The sequence below is a fragment of the Magnolia sinica genome, chromosome 2 (genome assembly GCF_029962835.1).
Source record: "Magnolia sinica isolate HGM2019 chromosome 2, MsV1, whole genome shotgun sequence".
Lineage (NCBI taxonomy): Eukaryota > Viridiplantae > Streptophyta > Magnoliopsida > Magnoliales > Magnoliaceae > Magnolia > Magnolia sinica.
In genome coordinates, this window is record NC_080574.1 from 36,833,283 (window position 1) to 36,856,713 (window position 23,431).

Consider the following 23,431-nt stretch of genomic DNA (forward strand, 5'->3'; position numbering starts at 1 on the left):
ATCATGGAAATTGTGGGCTCCAACTTAGATGGATTAAATATATATGAATTTAGACAAATTTAAATTTCTAGTTGATAGATTAGTGGATATTTTATAAATGGTTGACCCCACAGTTTCATTTCAATAAACAAATATTCATTAATCAAGGGTTATAATCATTCACTCAATTTAATTTTGATATGATGAACTATTTGTATTGGGTCACACCATTTGGATGGTTTAATTTGAGTAGTGTATGCTACATGTACAAGCAATGTATCATCCATCGCCCTCTACCAAAGTATCAAGTAACTCCCCAAGGGGTAGGCTCCTATGATAGTTCACCACCATTTGATATGATGGGACTTATCCTCTTCACATGTGGTGCTCATGTGCGGTTTTCTCAATCCAAATAGTGGGGTGCATTGTGGAGGAAGAGCATGTCTCTTATGAGAGTGGTATGGATGACATTGGACATCATATCAATGCCATGAATAACTAGACATGGATCAATGTTCCTAATTCCACAAAACGTGACTTGTTTGAGTCACTGTGTGAACACGTTTGAGTCAAAAGTTGTAGGTCAACTAAATCGAGCCCGAGTCCCAAGTTTGCCAATCTTGTGTAGGAGTGAACACGAAGCGAGCTGGTCTAACATTGGTGAAGGACATGAGAAGTATTGAGGCAGTCAGCATAGAAGTCAAACCCATTCAAGGTGTAGCCAAGGATGTTGAGTTACACATTGGTGGTTGGGTCAGAAACCAAGTCCTTTCGCCGTTCCACTGGATGACTTTAAGGTTATATTGGGCATGGATTTCCTGATCAAGGAAAAGGTAATTCCCATGTCCTTCCTTGGGGTGGTGTGCATGATGGATTGGGAGTATCTGTGGATGATAACTATAGTGCAAAAGGGGAAGGCCGAGGTTGGGAAGATTTCTGATGCAGGACATAGAAAATTAAATATGATATGCAAGATTTCAGGCTTAGATCCTACCAATTCAGAAACAATCACACAAATTCCATGTCTCACATGAAAATTCAAACATTCAATTAAAAAGGGGAATCTATGCGGGTCCAAGCCGACACAGGCTAGGACTGGACCAATAAAAATTATAAACCAAACGATGTCAAAGGGAAATAAAATCAACTACTCATGCATAAAAATCAGTCCCTAATTCAAGGGATTCCCTAATTTCAATTCAAGGAACCCTAAGGTGATAAAAAGGGACAAATTAATTAGGGATCATGTAATCTAGGGTTAGGATTCATGAAAAACGGTTATGAGAGGATAAAAGAGGATAAAAACCTGAGCCAAAAGATGATCCCGCATGTGGACAGCAACAATTGCCCAGACGGACGTACGTGTGATCCCGACCGCACATGTGTGGGGCCCACTATTCAGAAAAAGGCCACCTTGGCCTTGGTCGGCCAGGGATGGACTCCAAAATTTGAAGTACGGATGGTGGGGGAAGATGGAAAAAAAAGATGATGGAAGATGGGGGTGAATTGGGATCGATGTGGCTTCGCACCACGGTAGTTAGCCCTTCGAAAAGGGAGGGCTTCGCACCCACTTTTGAATTCTTCCACAACTCACGAAGAGAGCAGAAAAATAAAGCAGGAATTTTTTATTAACTTCAATGAATGAAAAGAACTACAAGGGGTGCCTATTTATGGGGAGAACCTTTTACCCAAAAACTCGCACTATGTGCGACACTTATTATTTGGCGATGAAGTAAATTAAAATAAAAACCAAACGAGGAAATCTAAAGCGTTCATGATGTTCTAAATAATAACAATAAGCAAAATCTAAAATATAAAACCAATCTGACGAGTGGGCCACGATCATGAGATCTCATGGTGGGCTTTTCTTGACTATCGGGTCACTTTTCTGAACCAAAACTTGACTTCTAGTTAGGAAGCCCTCCCTGGACGTCGTCATCGAGCCAGATCGATGGTAGGGTCCTCTTACGTACGTACGTGCATAGGGGGGCGGCGTGAGTGCGCGTGTGCACGTGATGTCCCCATCAATTCTCCCTGGCTGCAAAGATTTCGCCACTGGCGAAATAAAAATCCTGAACCGCTCCAGGATGTCAAGATCAAGTCTCTGAAGCTCCTCCTTAGTGAGCCACGTGCTGTCTGAAGCTGGGCGTGACTTCCATTTAACCACGTACTTCTGAAATCCGCCGTCCGAAGTTGAAACTATCTGATGGTCCAAGATATCCTCTATTTCCTTTTTGGGTGTGTGAAGGTTAGGTATGGGAGATAGAGGCTGAGAAAATGAGTCGGGAAGGATAGGTATGGGAGGTAGAGGCTGGGAAGATGGGTCGGGACAGGTAGGTATGGGAGGTAGAGGCTGGGAACATTGGTCAGGACGGGTAAGTATGGGACGTAGAGGCTGGAAAAATGGGTTGAGAAGGATAGATATGGGAGGTAGAGGCTGGAAAAATGAGTCGAGACGGGTAGGTATGAGACGTAGAGGCTGAAAAAATGGGTCGGGAAGGGTAGGTATGGGAGGTAGAGGTTGGGAAAATGGGTTGGAAAGGGGCTATAGTTCAAGGGATAAATATGAGGAATCAGGATGGGTAGGCGAAGGGCCGGACAAAGTATCAGTGGTCCCCTGAAAAGTAATTAAATCCTCCACATCGGATGTGAAACTAATTCCCATGGAATGTGGAAGATCTACCTCATACACATTGAGACCGTTTCGTTTTATAATTTTAACGGGTCCAGCGCTACACGCGTGTAACTTACGAACGGCCCTCGAAGGATACCGCTTGGGCCTGATGCAGACCATCACAGAGTCCCCAATATTGAATCCTTTGAAACATTTATACTGGTCTGTAGAAAATGTGCAATGTTCATTATTAGTCATGATCTTCTGCCTGATTTCTTGATGCCATGAATGAATGTGATGCGCAAAAGACTCTGACGGCCTATGGGACAGTGACATAGGGACAAGATCAATAAGTTTCCTAGGTTGATAATCAGTAACGACTTCACGAGGACTTAGACCTGTGGACCTATCGACAAAATTATTCAACGTAAACTCGGTTGTAGGTATTACGGTGTCCCATGTTCTGGTGTGCTCTATATCCCTCCTAGGGGACCCATCCGGTAGATCATCAGGACAAACATCATGAAACTCATCCACTATCGGAATGACCTCAGTGGGTAACTCTACACTAACATCTGGTGCACTCTCTCCAGTCATAAGGTTGCACATGTTGTACCCCTCAAAATAGTGGTCTTGATGTCCTTCATGGGGTGGGTACACGGGTGCACGCCTATAACTGATTCCTTGGCCAACTCCATTCATTGGTCTATCCTTCAGGCCACCTGCCTGAGATTGGACATCTACCCCAATGGTGAGGTTTGTCCTGGCGATGGTCTTTAGTCGGGCAATGCGTTCATCAAGCTGCTCAAAGCATTGATCTATTTCTAAGCGCTTAATCATAAACTCCAACTTCTGAGACAACTTGTTTAGTGACTCTTGCAATTGTTCCATGTTTAGTGTAGGGTGCCAACCAAAATTCAGCAATATAATTGTCAAAATATAAGAAATTTTTTATTTTTTTATTTTATTTTATTTTTTAAATTTTTAAAAGAAACAACCTAGTTTCTAAAAACAAAAAAGGAAAGTTTTTAAAACAAGTTAGGAAAGTTTCTAAAAAAAAAGCAACTTAGTTTTTAAAAACGAAAAAGGAAAGTTTCTAAGAAAAAATAATTAGGAAAGTTTCTATAAAAAAACAAATTAGGAAAGTTTCTAAAAAAAAAAAAAACAAATTAGGAAATCTAAAGCGTTCATGATGTTCTAAATAATAACAATAAGCAAAATCTAAAATATAAAACCAATCTGACGAGTGGGCCACGATCATGAGATCCCATGGTGGGCTTTTCTTGACTATCGGGTCACTTTTCTGAACCAAAACTTGACTTCTAGTTAGGAGGTCCTCCCTGGACGTCGTTATCGAGTCAGATCGATGGTGGGGGTCCTCCTACGTACGTACGTGCGTAGGGGGGGCGGCGTGAGTGCGCGTATGCGCGTGATGTCCTCATCAATTTCAGCCTAGTAGATAATTGAGGAAGACAAGGATGGGACACCATTTATGATAGTTCAAAGAACCAACATGGGAGATCATTGACGAGTAGTCTATGAGGGCGCCAACACAACGTGGGGGATCATTGACGAGTAGTCTATGAGGGTGCCACCACAACGTGGGGGAGATTGTCATGGACTGGTCATTCACAAGAGGCTTTTCAAGAGACGTACCATTTTTGGCACGACTTGTACACTAAAGGCAATTTACATAATACGTAGAGCAAGGTATTAAAAAGGGTAATGGTGGCCCATGGCCGTAACGGTTGTTACAACTTTGTAATAGTAAAAAAAAAAAAATTAAAGGAAGAAAGTATATCGGACCATTATGGCCATACTGAGCCATTTTTTTTGGCTTTACAACTCCGTATCACGTAACGAATCCCACCGTTATTGTTAGGTAACCATTTTTTAATACCGTAGCATAGAGTTCTATAGAGAATGGTAGAAGAATATAGTGTGGAGATCTCTAGAATGTTCTAAAGTTCTCTTGCAGATATTTCTAGAGAGAGTAGCGTAGAATCTTTTAGAAGATTTCTAGAGTATTCCTAGCCATTGTATGATCGCTCACATGGCACCATCCATGTAAAGTAGCTTGAAGGTTCTTAATTCTATGTAAGGGCACTCCTCATTGCTAACCATCTTTAGAGAGTTACAAGCTTTTAGAAGCATCATTCCATTTTCTCATCTCTCTTGCAAAACAATGAATCGGTGCATAACACTTGGTGTTTGCACTTGGGCGATTGGTTTATTCATCCACAGCATGACTATTGGTAAGGGTGCCACATGGTCTATGCTTGGGGAAGCACTTAGGCCATGACATGGTGTTGTAAATATTTTCAAGAAGTCTAATTGAGACTTGGATGTCAAGAAACCACAATATGGGCAATTGAGAAGGTTTGTGTTTGTTGATTTCAAATTTAGGGATGAAGTATTGAAAGTGATTGATGTCGAGGCGTAATGCAGGGGCATTTTCACACCAGGCTCGAGTGTGGTGGCCTGTGTGAAATGGGGGCACACTTGAGGTGGGCGGCCCGTGTGACGCGAGACCCATGTGAAGAGGGGCCCACGAGGGGGGTTCGACCGAGGGCTTGACATGGGCTATGAGATAAAGGGATTGATTCACTATGCTCGATCAGTTCGGGCTATTAGAGCAAGTGGCTAGTTGTCCTGCGTCAAAAGTGGTATCAGAACAGTAGGTCTCGTGTTCGAGACTCCTCACTGGGGATGATTAATGTAGGGGCATTTTTACACCAGGCTCGAGTGGGATGGCCTGTGTAAAGCAGGGGCACACTCGAGGTGGGCGGCTTGTGTTAGGCAGGTAGCTCGTGTGTGGGTTCGGCCGAGGGCCTGACTTAGGCTATGAGATAAAGGGATTGATTCGCCACATTATATTAGTTTGAGCTTTTAGAGCAAGTGGTTAGTTGTCTTGTGTTAGGTTGAGACTAAAGATGCACTTCATGAAATATGTTGGAATCAAAGGTGAAAAAACTACCTGCAAGGGATTTGGCATGATGAATCAAGGGCCTAGTTTGGACACCGAGGGTTGTTTGAACAAATGGTGTCATGGGTTCTTTGCGCAAAATAATATGGTTTATGGTATGAGGTACTACTTCATTGTTTGAGACATTGAAACATCGCAAAATAATATGGTTTATGGTATGAGGTACTACTTCATTGTTTGAGACATTGAAACATCGCAAAATAATATGGTTTATGGTATCAGGTACTACTTCATTGTTTTAGACATTGAAACATTTGGAGTCATACTAGAGGTGGACTTGAATGGGAAAACGCAAAGCGTGGAAACAAATCCTAAGAGTGAGGATTATCGTGAATGATGCCTTAGCCATCAATAGAAAAAAGAGCAGTTGAAGGCCTATCTCATAGGTAGTGCTTACCTATTGATTGTCTTAACATTTCTTGATGGGTCATTCTAGGGGGAAGACCGTTCTCCCAGTGGGAGTTAAGAGGATGGATTAGGTATTTGTTCTATTGTTGTTGCCATCAGAGTAGAAGGTTGATAGGGTTTTGCAAGATGTTGAGGGAAGGTGGAGGGCCCACTTCTTCATATCAAGGGTTGGTACAAGTTGTGGGGTTCTTTGCACATAATAATATGATTTATGGTATGAGGTACCACTTCATGTTGGAGACGTTAAAACATCTGGAGTCATGCTAGAGGTGGACTTGAAGGTTGCATGCTAGGACGTTTTAAATGTGGGAAAGGTCAAAGTCCTCTCAGGTGGTGGTTTGTTGGTGGTGTGACAATTCCATTTATTGTTGAGGAGCTTAAGGCCATGTTTATGCTATTGAATTAGAGATGAAGGAGAATCAACTAAGACTACTAAGTAGAAAGCTTTTTGGGGACAGAATGGAATTTGAGTGGGGGTTGTGCTTCCGAATGAAAGGGTATATAGTGGCGAGTAACTAGGAGAACAATGTCGTCAACTTGGAAACAAATCTAGCTCCCACTTGTGGAAGCGCTTCGATTGTGTCTAGGTGATCATTGGAAGATAATGTGAATTGGTTATACATGAAAATGAGTAGAGAATGAGACACAAGATATACGTTGTTCGTCATATCATGACTACCTATACGGGGATGCACCAACAAATCATTTCACTAGCAAAATAGTGAGTACAAGATACATTAGAAGTATATTCATACAATGAACAAACAATAAACACCTCTCACCTCTTTTCATCATGCACCAAGGGAACTTTTGGCAAAATTATCCCACCTCTTCGCTCCACCTGCTAACACGTGAGAAGTAACCCTTGGAGAAAACCCTCCTCTTGAGAGAAACCCTTTCTCCCTCACTCATGCCATCTTTCTAGCACAAGGAAAAACCCTTCAAGGCTATAAGGAGAAATACCATATCTTTACCTTTTATAACATGCTCTAACTTAGAGATATAGGTGAAAATATTATTTTTCCGTAAAATTTATGCTTACCTAATATGCCAAAAAAAAAAAAAAAAAAGGAGAGAGAGAGAGAGGAAGGAAAATGCCATTTTGCCATTGGAAAAGTGTCTCACCTAAATCTAAAGGTGATGGGCCATTACCCCAACAATCTGAATGTTAGTGGCACATCACTGGTTTGCCTTCCTGCAAATAAATCCTCAAAGCACATGGCGACATTGCCATCATTCTCTCCATTGAAAACTTTGGATCTTCACCTTTTTCGTGGCTAACCTATCGTAAGAGAGCCTCCTCCATGACTAGGCTATTAGAGGCAAAATATCAAATTCCTTGTTGATCTTGGCCTTTCCACAACTAACTTGTGGTAAGAGAATTGCCTTTTGATACCCACGTTTTCTCTTTGGAGCCTAGAAGGGTCTTCCCTTGTGCTATTAAGGTGGAGATGAGAGAAATGAAATGAGGATCTCTCTCAAGAGGAGTTCTCTCAAAAGATTTCTTCTCACGTATTGGCAAGGTGGAGAGAAAAGGTGGGATGGTTTTTCTAAAGGTTCTCTTTAATGCTTGAAGACAACAGATGGAATAGTTTTCCCAAATGTCCTCTTGGATGCTTGAAGAAAAGAGGTGGGATGGTTTTCCCAAAGGTTCTCTTAGTTGCATGATGAGAAGAGGTGGGAGATATTTATGTTCATTGTATTGAGAACTGCCTCTATTGTATCTTGTATTCTCCTCATTTTGCTAGTAGATTGATTTGCTAGTGCTTTCCTGTGGATTTAGTCACAATATGACAAACCACGTGCATCTTGTCTCATTCTCTACTCATTTTCATGTGTACCTGAATCTATAGTGATGGTTATTTCACATTATCTTCGCATGCATTGAAGCACTATTGCAAGTGGGAGCTCAGTTCATTTTCCAGATTGATGATGGTATGCTCCCGGGTCTCACCACAACAAGGTAATTTCTGAAGGCATTTTCCAGTTCTCATGGTGTTGTGGGATCCTAGGCGACAATTTTGTCTCTCTAGTATGGTTTGCACACTGGTTTGGGCCCTTTGGGGGTGGCAGGTGTACTTCGGAATGGAATGTGGTGGGATCCATAGGGTGACAATTTGGCTCTCAGGTAAGGTTACACATCTCGTCAGTGGTCATCAGAACTTTAATCATTGAAGGGGACATGCATTATGATCAAATGGGCTTCTCTTTTGAGTGGGACCTTGATATCTGGCTCAGCTTATTTCAGGGTTGCAGAAATAGTGTTGTTTCATTTTCTTTACCTCAATGTGATTTAAATGAGGCTGCTATCCCTCTCCCATTCGCAGTCCATGCTATAAAGGATGGGGTTACATTATGCAAACAATCTATCTTGGAAACCACAAAAGCCAATTTCGATGGCACCAGCACTGTAGAGGATAAACACTAGGCTTTCTTGGAACTACCTTCGACCATCATTGATCCAGCAAAAGAGTTGGCAAAAGTTCTCAAACCCTCCCCAAGTGCAATAGCCTCCGTCTCAATAGAATCCACACTGCCAGAAGGCCCAAAGAAGAACATAACAGTGTCTCCTTTATGGACAGGGCCTGATTAATGCCCGGTGATGTTAAACATCGGGGACTGGTCGTTGGATTTTTAAAAAATGTCGGTGGGATTCATGCGAAGTGCATTGAGTGGCACACGTGCCAATGTGGAATGTTCCACACTTGTGTGAGATCCAGGCTATTCATCAGGTGGTCTGACATGTGAACATTCTCTAACACAAAAGATAGGCTGGTCCACTCATCAGGTGGCCCACATGTCTAACCTTCCATTTCTTTCACATATGGGTGGTCAGCTGACGAGTGGGCCAGGCTTGATTTTGGGGCCAGGGCTTTGTCTTGGAGGGCCTGGCCATCCATTGGCCTGGGTCTAGTATGCATGCCATGTTTCCATGTCTGAGCAAAGAAAAACCTATCTCATCACACATCTACCTACCATTTCTCTTGCATGAATCTTTGAAGACATGGATTTGCCTCATGGTTTTTATCTATATTCTAAGGTTTCATAGCTCTTTCTTTTATTAGTTTTGCATTCGTTTCTCACGACATATTCCACATTATTGGGTTTGTTGATCCCATAGCTCAATAGTAGACAGGTTTGTTTTCAATATAGAGGTCTCTGGTTCAAGCCCGGCTTACCTATCAAAAAAATGGCAAGCATAGTCCACATTATTGAAGAGCATATTTTATGCGGATACTGGTTTCATGAAGAGCATAGTCCACATTATTGAAGAGCATATTTTATTTGGATACTGTTTTCATGAAAAATTCTCAGTCTATTATATCATGTTCTAGAGCTACAAGACAGACTTCCACTTGCGAACATGCTCTAACACAAAAGTCATGCTTGTCTGCTCATCAGAAGACCCACATGTGTGCTCTGAATGTGCTCTTGGTCATTGCTTCTTTGTATGGGTGCCCCACCCTGATGAGTGAACAGGGCCTGATTTTGGGCCAGGCAATAGTCACGGTGGGCCTCGCCTGATAAATGGCCTGGATCTTAAATGTGTCCCAAAGAAAACCTTTAGGGCCCATTTGGACGCAGCTTCCATGAAAGGGATGTTCTTGCAAAAGCAAAGTCTGAATTGACTTGTCAGTTGATTTTCTGAAAACCAATCTTATTGGTTTTCTGCGAGTGGACTTTCTAGCACCTATTTCGATGATTGGGAGATCAAACAAGGTCCTGGAAAGTGCATCCAAATGCACAACATGAAAACGGGTTCGGCTCGAAATGGCATTTAGGCGTCAAACACCCCTTTTGGGGATGCGTCCAAAAGGGTCCGTAGTCCCCTTTGCACAGATCCCCTTTAGCATTTCTGTGGTTGAAATCTTTGTCTACAGAGATTTGTCTCTTATGGTTCCTCTGTAATTTAAGATTGCGTAGATTTTTTTATTTTTTTAAATTGTTTTCACGTTCATTTTTTTCATGACACATTCCATGTTATTGAAGAGAGTATTTTGAAGAGTATATTGTCCGTGGATTCTGGTTACATGTATATTGGGTTCTACAACTACAAGAGTAACCTGCTGCTTGGAGAATGGTTTCTGATGAAGTTCTCCCAAACAAGCCTAGTAGGGAATAAATATAATCTTACATGCCTATTTACACCAACATTGACTGTCATGCATCGAAATAAGTGATGCTGTACAAACACATTTAATGCGCAGCTAATTTCAGAATAAAGAGCTTTTCCTTGTTGTGTTCTGATGCTTGTAGGCTGTCAATGCTGATTCTGTTTCAAACCTGAGGAGTGAGCTCGGACACCAGTTAGCTGATAAGAGCCATAATCTCCAGTTGCGGTAAGTACCTTTCTTCTTATGTTTATTTAACCTTTCAGTTAATTTTTGTTCTTACTATGATTTATCATGATTAAGGTAGCATTAGGATGTGGTTTCAAATGGCCTTTCACAGGACTTCCAATGGAAGCTGCATCAGGCTGGCTTCTGTCTTCCTGCCTTTTACTGTCCCAATCACAAGTGAGACATGTACAGGAGTCAGGACTATCTTTCACCATTCCCATGTACCTTGAGACTTTAGAGTAGTCTCTTATAGTAACTCACGTCCACTGGATTAGCCTTTGATCTTCAATCCAGAAGACTTCTTAATTCAGCAGTCTGTGATGATGTTCAACAATTATTTTTGTACAAGATGGGCCATGTTTACGATGAACTTTGATGTTTATTGTCTGCTGTAGGATGACCCATAGGCTGCATCAGCTATGTTCAACTTTATCTTAATCATTAGTTACTCTCTTAATGCAACCAACTCTAAAGCAGTTTGTGCTTGAGAGTTTCGAGAGGGGATGTAGTAGACAGTCGAAATGGTATTTTTGGGCCATGCTGATTGCAAGTTTGGTTGAGGAGCTGAAAGATTTTGGATGATGCGTGTGTGTGTGCAGAATACCATAGCCTTGAGCCTAAATTCCTAAGGGCCCGTTTGGCCAGTCGGATTGGAAGGGATTGGAAGTTAAATCCTGGGATTGGCCTGGCGTGCCAAACAGAGTCGGTGATCTGATCCCAATCCCATGGATCTTAAGACAATCCACTGACAACACCATCATTACCTTTAAATCCTATCCAATCCACCCTAATCCTTTCAAATTTACCTGGGACATGTTTGGTTCGAGGGATTGGAAGGGATGGGAAGGTTTAATCCCGGGATTGGCCGGGCGTGCCAAACAGACTGGATATAGCAATCCCATGGATCTCAAGACAATCCACTGACAACACCATCATTACCTAGAAATCCATGCCATCCACCCTAATACCATTCAATCCCTTCCAATCCACCCGGCCAAACAGGCCCTAACTGTTTGTTCTCATGTGATAATCCATGTAAGGAAAGTATTGTGTGCAGATGATGTGCACTGACAGTCGGTTCACAACTTCACACCCATCTCCCACTGCCCAAAGATGATGAACAGGAACCCAACATGAAACATGACTGGGTTTTAAAAATCTGGCTATTGCGAAATACATGTTTGGTTCCTTCCGGCAGAGAGCAGATGGTGTGCACCTAAAAGGAGCCCTTTGTTTGATCCCAATGACAAACATTGGATGGCGGTTGCTTTGCATTTTGGGCATCATGTATTTGGACCATTTGTTACCATTCAATGTTACATCTTCATTTTTAGTATGATAAATTTCTAATTTGGTTCCTTTTGCAGGGGCATTGGAGCTGTTGTGTATATGGTTCCTGAACTTGAAAACAATCAGTTGCTGAAAATAAGCCTCCGGAGTGTGGGAAATGAAGACACGACACCCATATCACAGGTTATATCCTCTTTTTTCTTTCTGGGTTTTCCTTGCAGTAACAAGGGATGATCTATTAGTTGGACAATGAAATTTACAGCCCTCTTCCCAACAACTCATCTCCCATGTGGTGCAGAAATATGGAGGAGGTGGACATCAAAATGCAAGTTCCTTCATGTTAAGCTCGGCCGAGTTTGAGAAGTGGAAGGTTGGAGTCAGGCCATTGGCATAGGCAGCAAGCGATGATCTTTTTTCGTTCAAGTTACTGCCAATCTCCTGCATGCATGTATGTACATTATTTAATTTTTGCTGTCGTCGTTCAATGGCATTTCAAGGTTGTGCTGCTGTAGTCAAAAGCAGTGGAAGAAAGGGGAATATATATCCTGTAATGAATTTATTTGCCTGTATCATAACATGGGATTGTGTTATCTCTCATCTCTGTTCATGATTGATAGAGTTCCTGATGAGGCATCCAGTCCACACATCGGCCGTATCGTTTAGAGACACTGACTATTGGTTTGATGCACTCTACGGTGGGGAGAACATGGCCCAAGATTCTCCCAGATTGAAAAGATCATCTATCAATTTTGTTTATTCCATGCAACATGGACTGTTGCTGCACTTTTTGTTAACCATCTACTAGCAGACCAATGATGGGAGGATTGGGGTTGTCCCATAACCCTTTTGGGCATGTTCCATCCATGGGGTCCATCTCATCAATGGTTTGGATATCCAAACCATGAGTCCTGTGGAAATTTTGGCCCTGTCAGTCATGAACTGGGAACTCGCCACTGCTTATATTTGTAGCAAAGATTTTTTGCTGAACCAATCTAATTACCCTAATCCAGTTATGGTGGTTGTGGTTTGCTCTATTTGGTATTAGAGCTTGTTGGAATCACTGAAATCTGAAATTCTATCTTTTTTCAGAAATGTTTTGTGATGAAAAAAGAAATAGGGTGCCGTTATGCCTTTTCTTGAGGATGCATCTGCGAAGCTTGTTGGCAAGGTTTACCGATACCACCGCCGCCTTTGCAAGGCAAAAATGAGACTTAATTTATTTGGCTTATTTGGTGAGAATTTAAACGATGGCATCCCAAGGAAATGAGAATGTGAATGAAACGCATTCATGCAAGGGGTCATCTAGATGCATGCAAAATCCTTTTTAAGGGTTTCCGCACAATGTTTACACCTACAAAAGCATTAGCAGGTGTTTGAATTGTCTTCGATATTATCAAAATATCTCTGATATTATTGTTATCTCTAGCTTGGTGATACCGATAACACCGGCATCATTAGAAATTTCAGACATCGGCAATGTATCACTAAGTATCGCAACGTATTGATATTGCCAGTATTTTCAATTGTGTAAATTCCACGCGTCACTTGTATTGCCAATGTATTGATATCGTCAATATTTTCGACTGTGTAATGATGCTTGTATTACAAGTGTATTAGTGATATTTCAATAATATCATCAATTTAGAGATATCACATAAAATTTGTTTATTAAAAAAAAAATTTATTTCAAATTTTGTTATGAGCACATTGTTGTATGCAGTTTTTCAATTTATCATTGCTAATACTGATAAATCTCAATATTATCGTTATCGCAGCATGCTCGATGTTAAGACCATAATATTTCATTTTCTTTCTAGTTGTCGATGATTTCTTGGCAAAATATTGTGAGTTGTTGATATTCTTCAATATCAATGAATGTTTGGATTGAATGATGGATGATGGATGGTTAGACTATTTTTTACGATGACACATGCTTTTAAGCCCCCATTAAATGGAAACTTATTGTGTATACATTCTTTTTGTAATTTTTTTATTTCTAAATCTGCAAATATGTGTATCGTAGCATTTCCTTAAGTTTCACTTAAGTTTCTATCATTTTCTCATGTTTTCCCGCATTTCCAGTTATCGGTGATATTATCGGCAATATCAATATTGTTTTGATATCCTCGGCCAACGAAACTTGTAGCGATACCGATACTTCGAATGCCCACCATCATGCATATGATACATCCAATCCAACCTTTTTTCCTATTGGGATGGGACAGCTACCATTAAATATCTTCCAAATTGTGTGGGGTACACTGTGATGGCTATAGTACATTTGATCAGTCCATCAAGTGCATATGTTGATGCTCTTTTAAGGGCCAAAAGAATTAAGTCCTTTTTTTAAAAGGAAAAAAAAAAATGTGATTTGAAGGTTTTGGTGGGATTTACTACTACAAACTTTGTATGGTTTAAATATTCATCTTTCACTTGGTGACACCTTATCATTTAAGAGCCAAATATAACTGAATGTAAATAATTTATCTACAAAATTCTTTATAGATATAAAGTCGTAAGAATTAATTTCTTAGTTGTTTTTTTTTCCCATACACAGAAGAATATGACGGAAATACACATTCAAATAAATGAAATGTCACCTTCTATTTTTTAATTTTATTTTTTTTTGCGTTGGATGTCTGTAAATTCTATCGGTAATGAAGGATTTACGGGTAAAAACTCACAAGTGGTGTTTGGACAAGAAATTTCACCTTAGAATAAAAATAGAAGCACAATGACTCACCGAGTGTGATAGTCGGTACAGATGCATATGAGAAAGAAACAAAGATCTGTATATTTGCTATGCACGAGATTAAAAAAAAATAATAAAAAAAAAGCATAGAAGGAAAGCAGCTAGCAACAAAGATTGCAAAGACTAGTATTACTGGTAAGGAATGCTTGTATTTGAGCAAATCTTCCTTCTTCTTTGGGAAAGATGATATCAAATAGTTGGAGTATGCCTACGGTGTCGGGTGTTGATGGATGAAGAAGAGATGGTGTAGAAGTGATGCTGAGATTCTAGGTCGTGCTGCTGCTTCATGGACGACACGGACGGCTCCTCCTCTTCGTCGTTGACGGATTTGAGGGCTTGAGTGGTGGCGTAGAAGATTAGGAAAACGAGGAGATAGAACCCTAAGAGGATGATTGTGGTCATCCAATCATGTGATAAGATCATTATCATGATCAGGTATGCCCCACCCAAAACAAGCCCTACCAGAAGTCCTGGCATCTCCATCTTCGTCGACACAGATATTAGATTACAGATAGAGAAAGAAGGCATGGTGGAATTGGAAATATCAAGGAACCGCAGCTTCTTCTTGTTTGTTTTTTAGGATTATCAGGGGGACGCGGATTGCCTGCGACCGCTCGCAGAACTGGCCGGAAGCGGATTGGCTGGTGTACCACACACAAGCGATCTAGCTGGTGTGTTGACGTCAGCAAGTTATGTGGGTCCCATCATGAGGTATGTGTTATATCCAAACCGTCCATCCTTTGGCGAGCTCGTCGTAGGGCTTGAGCCGAAAAAATGAGATAGATCTAAAGATCAAGTGGCCCACATTGCAAAAAGCAGTGGGGATTGAACATTTACCGTTGAAACCCTTTTGGGGTTCACAGAAGTTTTGAATCAATATGATATTTGTTTTTCCCTTCATTCAGGTCTCCGTGACCTTATGAACAGATTGGATGGAAAATAAATGTTATGGTGGGACTTATGAATGTTTTAATGGTAAAAATCACTATTGCGTTGATATTTGTGGTTTGGTCCATTTGAGCTTTGGATATGATTCATTTTTTTGCTAATGCTCTAAAATGATCTCGAAAAATGGATGAACAGTATAGATATAATAAATACATAATTTTGAGGCTACGCAACTTTGATCTCCTTTGAACCGTTCATATAATAGGGAGCTCGATGAGCGTCAGCGCTGGTCTTTGCGCGACGCATACCACCTATATCGGTGGCGTGTCGTACCCCAGCCAATCCGCTTCCGAACTTGCCGCGAAAAGAGCGAATTAGCTGTTAACCGGGTAACACACCCTAACCATGTGGGGTCCACCTTGATGTAATTTTTGGTCCACCGCATTTTAGGATGATATGCTAAACGTTAAGAAGATCCAAATCTTAGGTAGACCACAGCACTAGAAAAAGTGACGATGGACCCTTTGGAATTTTAATGGTGAGGCACTCAAGCACCACTTTTTCCTGTGGTGTGGTCCACCTGGGATTTGGATCTGCTTGATTTTTGGGATTATAACCTAAAATAGGCCAGAGAAATGGATGGACAACATGGATATACAACACATCATCAAGGTGGGAGGGTAACACCCACTAGAGTGTTACCCGTGTAACACCTAATCCGATCCCTGCCGCGAAAGAAGCTACGTGGGACACCGTAATATTTGTGAGAAATCCACCCCGTCCATCTGTTTTCCAGATCGTGTTAGGACATGGGCTAAAAAATTATGCAGATCCAAAACTTGCCACAGAAATTTCGCATCAGGCTAATATTTTTTCTGTTTTCACTTTATCTTATGAACGGTACGGATGACATATAAACATCATGGTGGACCAAGGGAGGTTTCAACGGCAGACATTTCCCTACCCACCTTTTCCTGTCGTGCGGCCCACTTGAGTTTGGGATTCGCCTACTTTTTGTGCTCGTATCCTAATATGATATGGGAAAACGGATGGATGGGGTGGATTCCTCACAAACATTACGGATCGCAGTCAATCGTAGTAGGAATTGAGGAAGGGTTCGTTTTGCCTCTGTCGCGACTCAGGGTCGAACCTGTGTCGCCGTCCCTGGTCCCACATGCTGAGCCGTTCGATGATCAAACGGTCATCTACATTTAAATCTTCTGAACGGCAGCAAGAGAATTTAAAATAATTAAAATAAAATTTTCAATGGCCCAAACTCAACTCTAAATATCAAAGGTAGGATCACCGTTGAAGCAGTTTTGGTAGTAGTAGAGAATATGGAAGGTTCAAATCATTGGACCATCGGAGCATGTGGGCCCACACGCTGGATTCTGAGTCGCGACAGATGCAAAACGGGCTCTTGTTGTGAGCCTTTGCACAATATGCACGAGTTTTTAAATTACGTGAAGTTGGGCCCATGATTCAATAATCCAGACCATCCATCTGTTGCAGCCCACCACGGATTGTGTTTCAAAAATATCCTAGATTAGGAGATCGTAGCAATCATTCCTGGGACTATTTTTTCAGTTGACTGTAGACCGATCCTGTATCTCTTTTTAGCCATCTATTTTTAGGCCACAGATTGAGAGGCTAAGATTGACCTATCAAGAAGAACTTTGGGACATGGTCCACATATAGTGGGAAGCAACAGACTAATGGTCTGGATTACCGAACTACGTGCCCACATATTAAAATTTAAAATCCGTGCATAATTCCAATGTCGGCATTCACGGTACACGGTATGGACAGTTTGGTCAACCCACAATACAACCGCGTGCCGGCATGAGCGGACGCGGATTAGGTGGCATTGCCCACACCACTCGTGATGTTTGGGCAGTGTGGGGCCCACTATGATATATGTGTTTTACATCCACTCCGTCCATCCGTTTTTTCAGCTCATCTTAGTACATAAACCCAAAAATGAATTAGATCCCAAGTTCAAGTGGACCATACGTCAGGAAACACTAAGGTGGCCCTAAAAGGTTTTAGGGCCTGTTTGGCCAGTTGCATTGGAAAGGATTGGGTGGGATGGGATTCAAAAAACATAATTATTACCCATGACAGGGATTGTTCCTGTTACCATGGGATAAGCTTAATTCCATACTTTGTTAATAATGCGGTGGTGCATTGAATGGATATACCACCGTCATGTGAAATTATTGAGAATAACATACGTGCTATAACTAAATTGTTTATTTGTTTTGTAACCACATTTTATGAGGTGAGCTTAAAAATGAAGTCAGATCCAAAACTTATGTGGCCCCGAAGAAGTTTTCAACGGTAAGTATTCAATCCCCACTGCTTTCTATGGTGGGGTCCACTTGAGCTTTAGATCTACCTGATTTTTTGGCCCATGCTCTAAAATGATCTCAAAAAATGGGTGGATGGTGTGGATATAGCCCACACATCATGGTGGGACCTACACAACTTGCTAACATTGAGTGAAATTGGCATGGGACCAATGCAATTCCATCTAATCTACTTTCAAGCTTTTCCATTCTTCCCAAACATGGAGTGGAATTGGCACAGGACCGGATGCAATTCCATCCCACCTAATCCTTTCGAATGCAACTGGCCAAACAGGCCCTAGTGGTAGGTGTCGTTATCCTCATTGTTTCTGTGGTGGTCCACTTGAGCTTCGTATCTGATTTATTTATGGGTCCACTTGAGAGCCCTTTTATAACCTTTCATGTCACAAAAGTATCGATTTTTCTATTTCGACGGCTATTATTCCAAGGAGCAAACAACAAGTCTAGGCTCGCTCACTCTTTCTGATGGCTAATATAAAACACATACATCACCACACTACCATCAACTCACCTAATCCGCATCCATTAGTATAAGCCTTTTTGCAGAAAAAATGTAGGAGAAACCTAGTGATGGGGCCCACCCAGTAGATGGTCTACATCATTGGGGTTTTGATCACATGCGTTCGCCATCCAACCCGTTTATTAGATGTACCCCAACATGTTAGGCCTACATCCCAAAATCTAACACGATCCATAGCTCAGGTTGGCCATACCAAAGAGAACAATGGGGAATATCACCACGCGGATTGGGTATCCCTGTCCGTCCCTAACTAGGAAAAGACATGGACTCTGAGGGCCCATCATGTATCCACACCGTCCATTCATTCTGTCATATTATTTTCGGGTAGGAATCCTAAAACGAGGCAAATCAAAGGTCTGTGGGCCCACCATAATTTATGTGTTTTATCTACACTGTCTATCTATTTTGTCAACTTCAGATCTGACTTTTTTAAGGGTCATGGCTTAAAACGAGCCATCAAAATGGAAGGACGAAGTGGATAAAACACATACATTATAGTGGGACCCACATAGTTTTGACACCAGCTAGCTGGCCGGTGTTGGGGTCACCAGCCCAGACGCGTCCACCGTTGACGAGTTGTATGGTCGTGTTGAGGCGTCCATCAGGCGGTCGCCACCTTTCATTTTTAACCGTCCAATAGATCTCCACCCATCCGACGGTTTAATTTGAATGTCTTGTATTGGACTTATGCAATTTCTTCGTAATCTCTAGGTGTTTGTGGATCGTCCATCACACTTTGTGCCAGACTATCAAAAGTTTTTTTTTTTTTTTTTTCTTGTCCGTTTAATTTTCAACTCTGCAATTGATGCCACCGATCAAAACGTCATGATTGTTCGGTGGCTATGATCAATGGGGCCCATGAATTGGATGGCGAGGATTGACGCATAAGCAATGCGTGCTGTGGATGAGTTGCATCCTGTCTGGGCCCAACGAACACTGTAGGTCTGCCGGAAATATGGTATAGCCATATCTACTAATCTACGCAGTACACGTGGCAGGTGATGCGTTACCTAGTAGTGGGCCATGGCCCATGTTTCAAAGATCAAACATGCCCGCCAATCCTAGCTACCGCATCTCTTCACTTTCTAGCATGGAAGGTTCGCCTTTAGTCAGTTTTGTTAAGGCCGCGGAATTGATGGCTAAGATCATCTGATCTTCGAAATCTTACTGTTGTAGAAACGACTTTTTAAAACTGGTTGACGCTTCCCAACCGTTTTTTGAACTTGAAATGCTACAGCAGAGATCTCACTTCCTTTTCCTTTCTTTCAAAGCAAGATTCGCAACAGCTCCAATCCTTCATGGCCGTTCCCTCAAACTGACATTAGACCACCCGATTCTCTCCTTCTTGGAAGCATGCTCTAACGTTGAAGATTTGCGGAGAATCCATGCCAAGATGATCACATCAGGTCTCATTCAAGACCCCTTTGCCGCCAGCCGCCTTGTGAAGTTCTGCTGTCTTTCAACCTACGCAGATCTCGATTACGCTCGCTTGGTCTTTACCCGGATTGAGGAGCCAGATGTTTTCACTTGGAACATCCTGATCAAGGGCTACGCACAGAGCGATGATCCGGGGAGAGCAATCTTGGTATATGAGCAGATGCGGTCACGAGCCGTTAGTCCAAATGAGTATACGTTTCCCATTGTAATCAAGGCATGTTCTCATGTGGGTGGCGCCCGTGAGGGGGCAGCAGTCCACGGGCATGCCACGAGGGCTGGATTTGAGACGGTGGTTGAAGTGCAGAATTCGTTGATTCACATGTACTCGAGCTGCAGCTTAATGGGGAGCGCTTGTCGTGTGTTTGATGCAAGCTCTCGGCTGGATGTGGTGTCGTGGAATTCGATGGTGGGTGCACTGGCGAAGAATGGGGATCTGGATTCAGCCCGTAGGCTGTTTGATATGATGCCGGAGAGAAATGTTGTGTCTTGGAATGTGATGATTAATGGGTGTGTCCAGTGTGGTTCATTTAAGGAAGCATTGGGTCTTTTCGATGAGATGCAAAGGCAGAACGAGAAGCCTAACGAGCCGACATTGGTGAATTTGGTTTTGGCTTGTGCTCATCTAGGGGCCCTTGATAAAGGAAGACAGTTTCACGCTCTTATACGAAAGAGCAAGCTTACACAAAACCTTGTCTTGTTGACGGCGCTTATTGACATGTGTGCCAAGTGTGGTAGCATCGAAGATGCTCAGGAGCTCTTTGAGAAGGCCCCCAAGAGAGATTTGGTTATGTGGAATGCTATGATCAATGGGCACGCGATACATGGGGATGCAAGAAGAGCACTTGAGCTTTTCAGTGAGATGGTGGGGGCCTCTGTAAGGCCTGATGGTGTCACCTTTGTTGGAGTCCTAACGGCGTGCAGTCATGTTGGTTTAGTCAATAAGGGGCGTGAGTATTTTGATCTCATGACTCAGATTTACCATATTTCTCCTGAATTTGAGCACTATGGATGCATGGTCGACCTTCTTGGCCGTATGGGGTGCCTCTTTGAGGCTGAGGAACTCGTCAGGACCATGCCAGTAAAAACAGATGCTTCGGTTTGGGGTGCTTTACTCAATGCTTGCAGGATCCATGGGAATGTCGAGATGGGAATGCGTGTGGGGAGGATTCTTGTAGAGTTGGATCCACAGAATTGTGGGCGGTATACCCTTCTCTATAACATGTTTGCAGATGGTGGGATGTGGGATGAGGCTGCGAGATTGAGGAAGATGATGAGAGATAGGGGTATTAAGAAGACGCGTGGGACTAGCTCTATTCATTTGAATGGTGGCTCACATGAATTTGTTGCAGTTGATTGTTCTCACCCTGAATTTAAGAGTATAGCAGGTGTTTTGAATGATTTGACGGAGCAATTGAAGTTGGAAGGATATGTTCTGTGTGTGGTAAATGAATGGTTGGAGGTTGATTAGGAGGACTAGGAAGAAAGTTTTGATGACATTGCATTCAATCGCAAGGTTTGCTAGCCACATGAGCACCTTTATTGCAGCACCTTATCGACGTGCCAAGTGTGTGGAATGAGGCTGCGAAAGTGAGGAAGATGATGAGAGGGGGGATTAAGAAGACGCGTGGGACTAGCTCTATCCATTTGAATAGTGCCTCACATGAATTTGTTATGGTTGATTGTTCTCACCCCCAATTTCAGACTATAGAAGGTGCTTTGAATGATTTGATGGGAGCAATTGAAGTTAGAAGGATATGCTCCACATGTGGTAAATGAATGGTTGGAGGTTGATTAAGAGGACTAGGAAGAAAGTTTTGATGACATCCCTTAAATTGCAATGTTTGCAAGCCACACAAGCACCTTTATATGCAGCACCTTATCAACTTGTCAAGTGTGTGGGACATCTGAGTGCGCGTAAGGTGGCTCCCATCATGAAGATGAAAGTACGCAGAATCTAGGTTGGACCACTCATCGGGTGGGCCACCCTATACAAAAAGAACTGTTTAAAAGACTTGCCTACGGTTCACACTCAATATGCACGTGTTGACTGCCTGATGATGCTACCATCCTTAGTTTGCATATGTCCATCTTCATCTGTGGGGCTACCCTGATGTCTGGTTGGCATGAGTGCTGCATGAAAAGGTACTTGTAAAGAGGGGTGCATGTGATGCTAGCAAACCTCTTTTATCCTTTCTCACATAGTATAAAGGTCGTTTCTAGTACACTTTCTTATGTTGGTTGTGGATCAACTTAATGAGATTTTTTCCACACGGCCCGTCTGTGGTGGAACCTCCTATATGAATGGCCTGAGGATTTTGAGCACAATAACCATAGAAATCAGATGCAAACCTGGAATTTATGTACTGAAGTTGAAGTGTGAGCTATATGGTTGAAATGTGAAGAAGCTGATTAGTCAAGAATGTAACGCTCAGTGAGAAACGACTGCTGCCTGTTGAAAAATGGGAGATGATATAAAACATGGATCAAGTTCGACTTAGGATTTCTCTATGCAGATGCGAATCCAATAAGTTGACAGATTTCAGTTGAGATGCTGGTGCAATTCACGAGGTGATGAGAATCTAGATGGATGAAAGATGCATGATATGGGTCGATGGCTTCTGTTCGAGAAAAGTAATTCACATATTCCCATGTTCTTACCACTCAGCACGGAATTCATGCCCTCGTTGACTTTCAAACATCCTGTGTAAAATCCATATCCACGGCATGCTCATGTCATGCCTATGATGTATCTTAGCAACTTGGTTCTCTTTTCAGATTCATTATAGCTGTAGGCTGTAGCCCATCTTGTCTGTTTGCAATGCTGTAATTGCCTGCCTCCATTTTCAGATCAATAAAACTGCTATGAATTGAATAACTCTATAAAACTACTTGTACAGTTCTATGCATATATATTTGCAAAAGTTTCATATATCTCATCATTATATTTCAGAACGATCTTCACGACAGAAAATTTAGTAGCTTCATTAGTATCCTTCAAAAGGTCACTTACACATGTAACCTCAATGTCAGCCAGCTTCACCCATATCACGTTGGCGAATGAGGACCTATAGATAACATTTGTTATGGATGAATCTTACCACCATCATGGTCAGTGGGCTTCATTTGATCCCATGATCTTCTAGAAGTCCATGAAAGCAGGATCCGTTTTCCATTATGGTCGAATGATCTGATGCTGATCAGATTCACCAATAAGGAATTTTCTCTTTGGGTGTTTACTTGGGATTGTCGGCCTAAAAGATAGTTAAGAAATGACTGAGAATGAGATTTTTCAGTATCTTATACCCACTCTACCAGACTAAAAATAAAATAAAAAAAATAAAAAAAAGAAGGATGGCACTAATTAAAAACCCACCATACATTCAGTTCACGGCACTATATATGGATGTTAGCAAAAAAAATTCACACATATTAGAAGAACTGGACCAGTACATTCAGTTCACAAAAACTTCATGGATTAAATGGTTTGGATCATTCCATCAATACCATTGTTGAGCCATTATCCATCCACATGGAAATCTCCCACGTGTGGATGGACCATCCGATTGGCATGATTCTTGCAACATGGTTTGCTCCTATTTCTATGAATGAATGAGCGGTTCAGTTCAACAATAAGTTGCCCCATGTGCCATTTAAAAGGTTGAGGGAAGTCTGAAAAGGATGTTTTACACAAAAATAGGTCCAATCAACAATTGGATCCATCTATTTGTTAGGGGCCATCATGGATTGCTTATGATTCTAAAGAATCATTGCCGTTGGGCGATCATAGTCATTCCACCCATAGCTTAGAAAAATGATGCTATAGAAAATAGGTCCAAATCAAGGATGGA

The 23,431-nt window shown here is 41.9% G+C and overlaps 2 protein-coding genes across 9 annotated transcripts in view; both read left to right on the plus strand.

The window, feature by feature from the left end:
• The window catches only part of LOC131236960 (uncharacterized), a 53,981-nt gene extending 40,135 nt beyond the window's left edge, over nucleotides 1-13,846 (plus strand). For 4 of the 8 annotated variants that reach the window (XM_058234543.1, XM_058234541.1, XM_058234542.1 and 1 more), the window contains 3 exons: nucleotides 10,245-10,327; nucleotides 11,695-11,800; nucleotides 11,916-12,207. In XM_058234543.1, coding sequence (XP_058090526.1) covers nucleotides 10,245-10,327; nucleotides 11,695-11,800; nucleotides 11,916-12,011 — 285 coding nt within the window. In that variant the 3' untranslated portion in view covers nucleotides 12,012-12,207. Of the gene's footprint in view, nucleotides 1-7,877; nucleotides 7,951-8,060; nucleotides 8,117-10,244; nucleotides 10,328-11,694; nucleotides 11,801-11,915; nucleotides 12,208-12,706; nucleotides 13,346-13,699 lie in introns of those variants that run through there. The other 4 variants (XR_009166956.1, XR_009166955.1, XR_009166957.1 and 1 more) reach the window with 4 other exon arrangements.
• A 5,528-nt stretch (nucleotides 13,847-19,374) lies between these two features.
• LOC131224969 (pentatricopeptide repeat-containing protein At5g66520-like) lies at nucleotides 19,375-21,051 on the plus strand. Its single transcript, XM_058220406.1, has one exon. It carries the CDS (start codon nucleotides 19,375-19,377, stop codon nucleotides 21,049-21,051), a length of 1,677 nt encoding a protein of 558 aa, XP_058076389.1.
• Nucleotides 21,052-23,431: the final 2,380 nt, after the last annotated feature.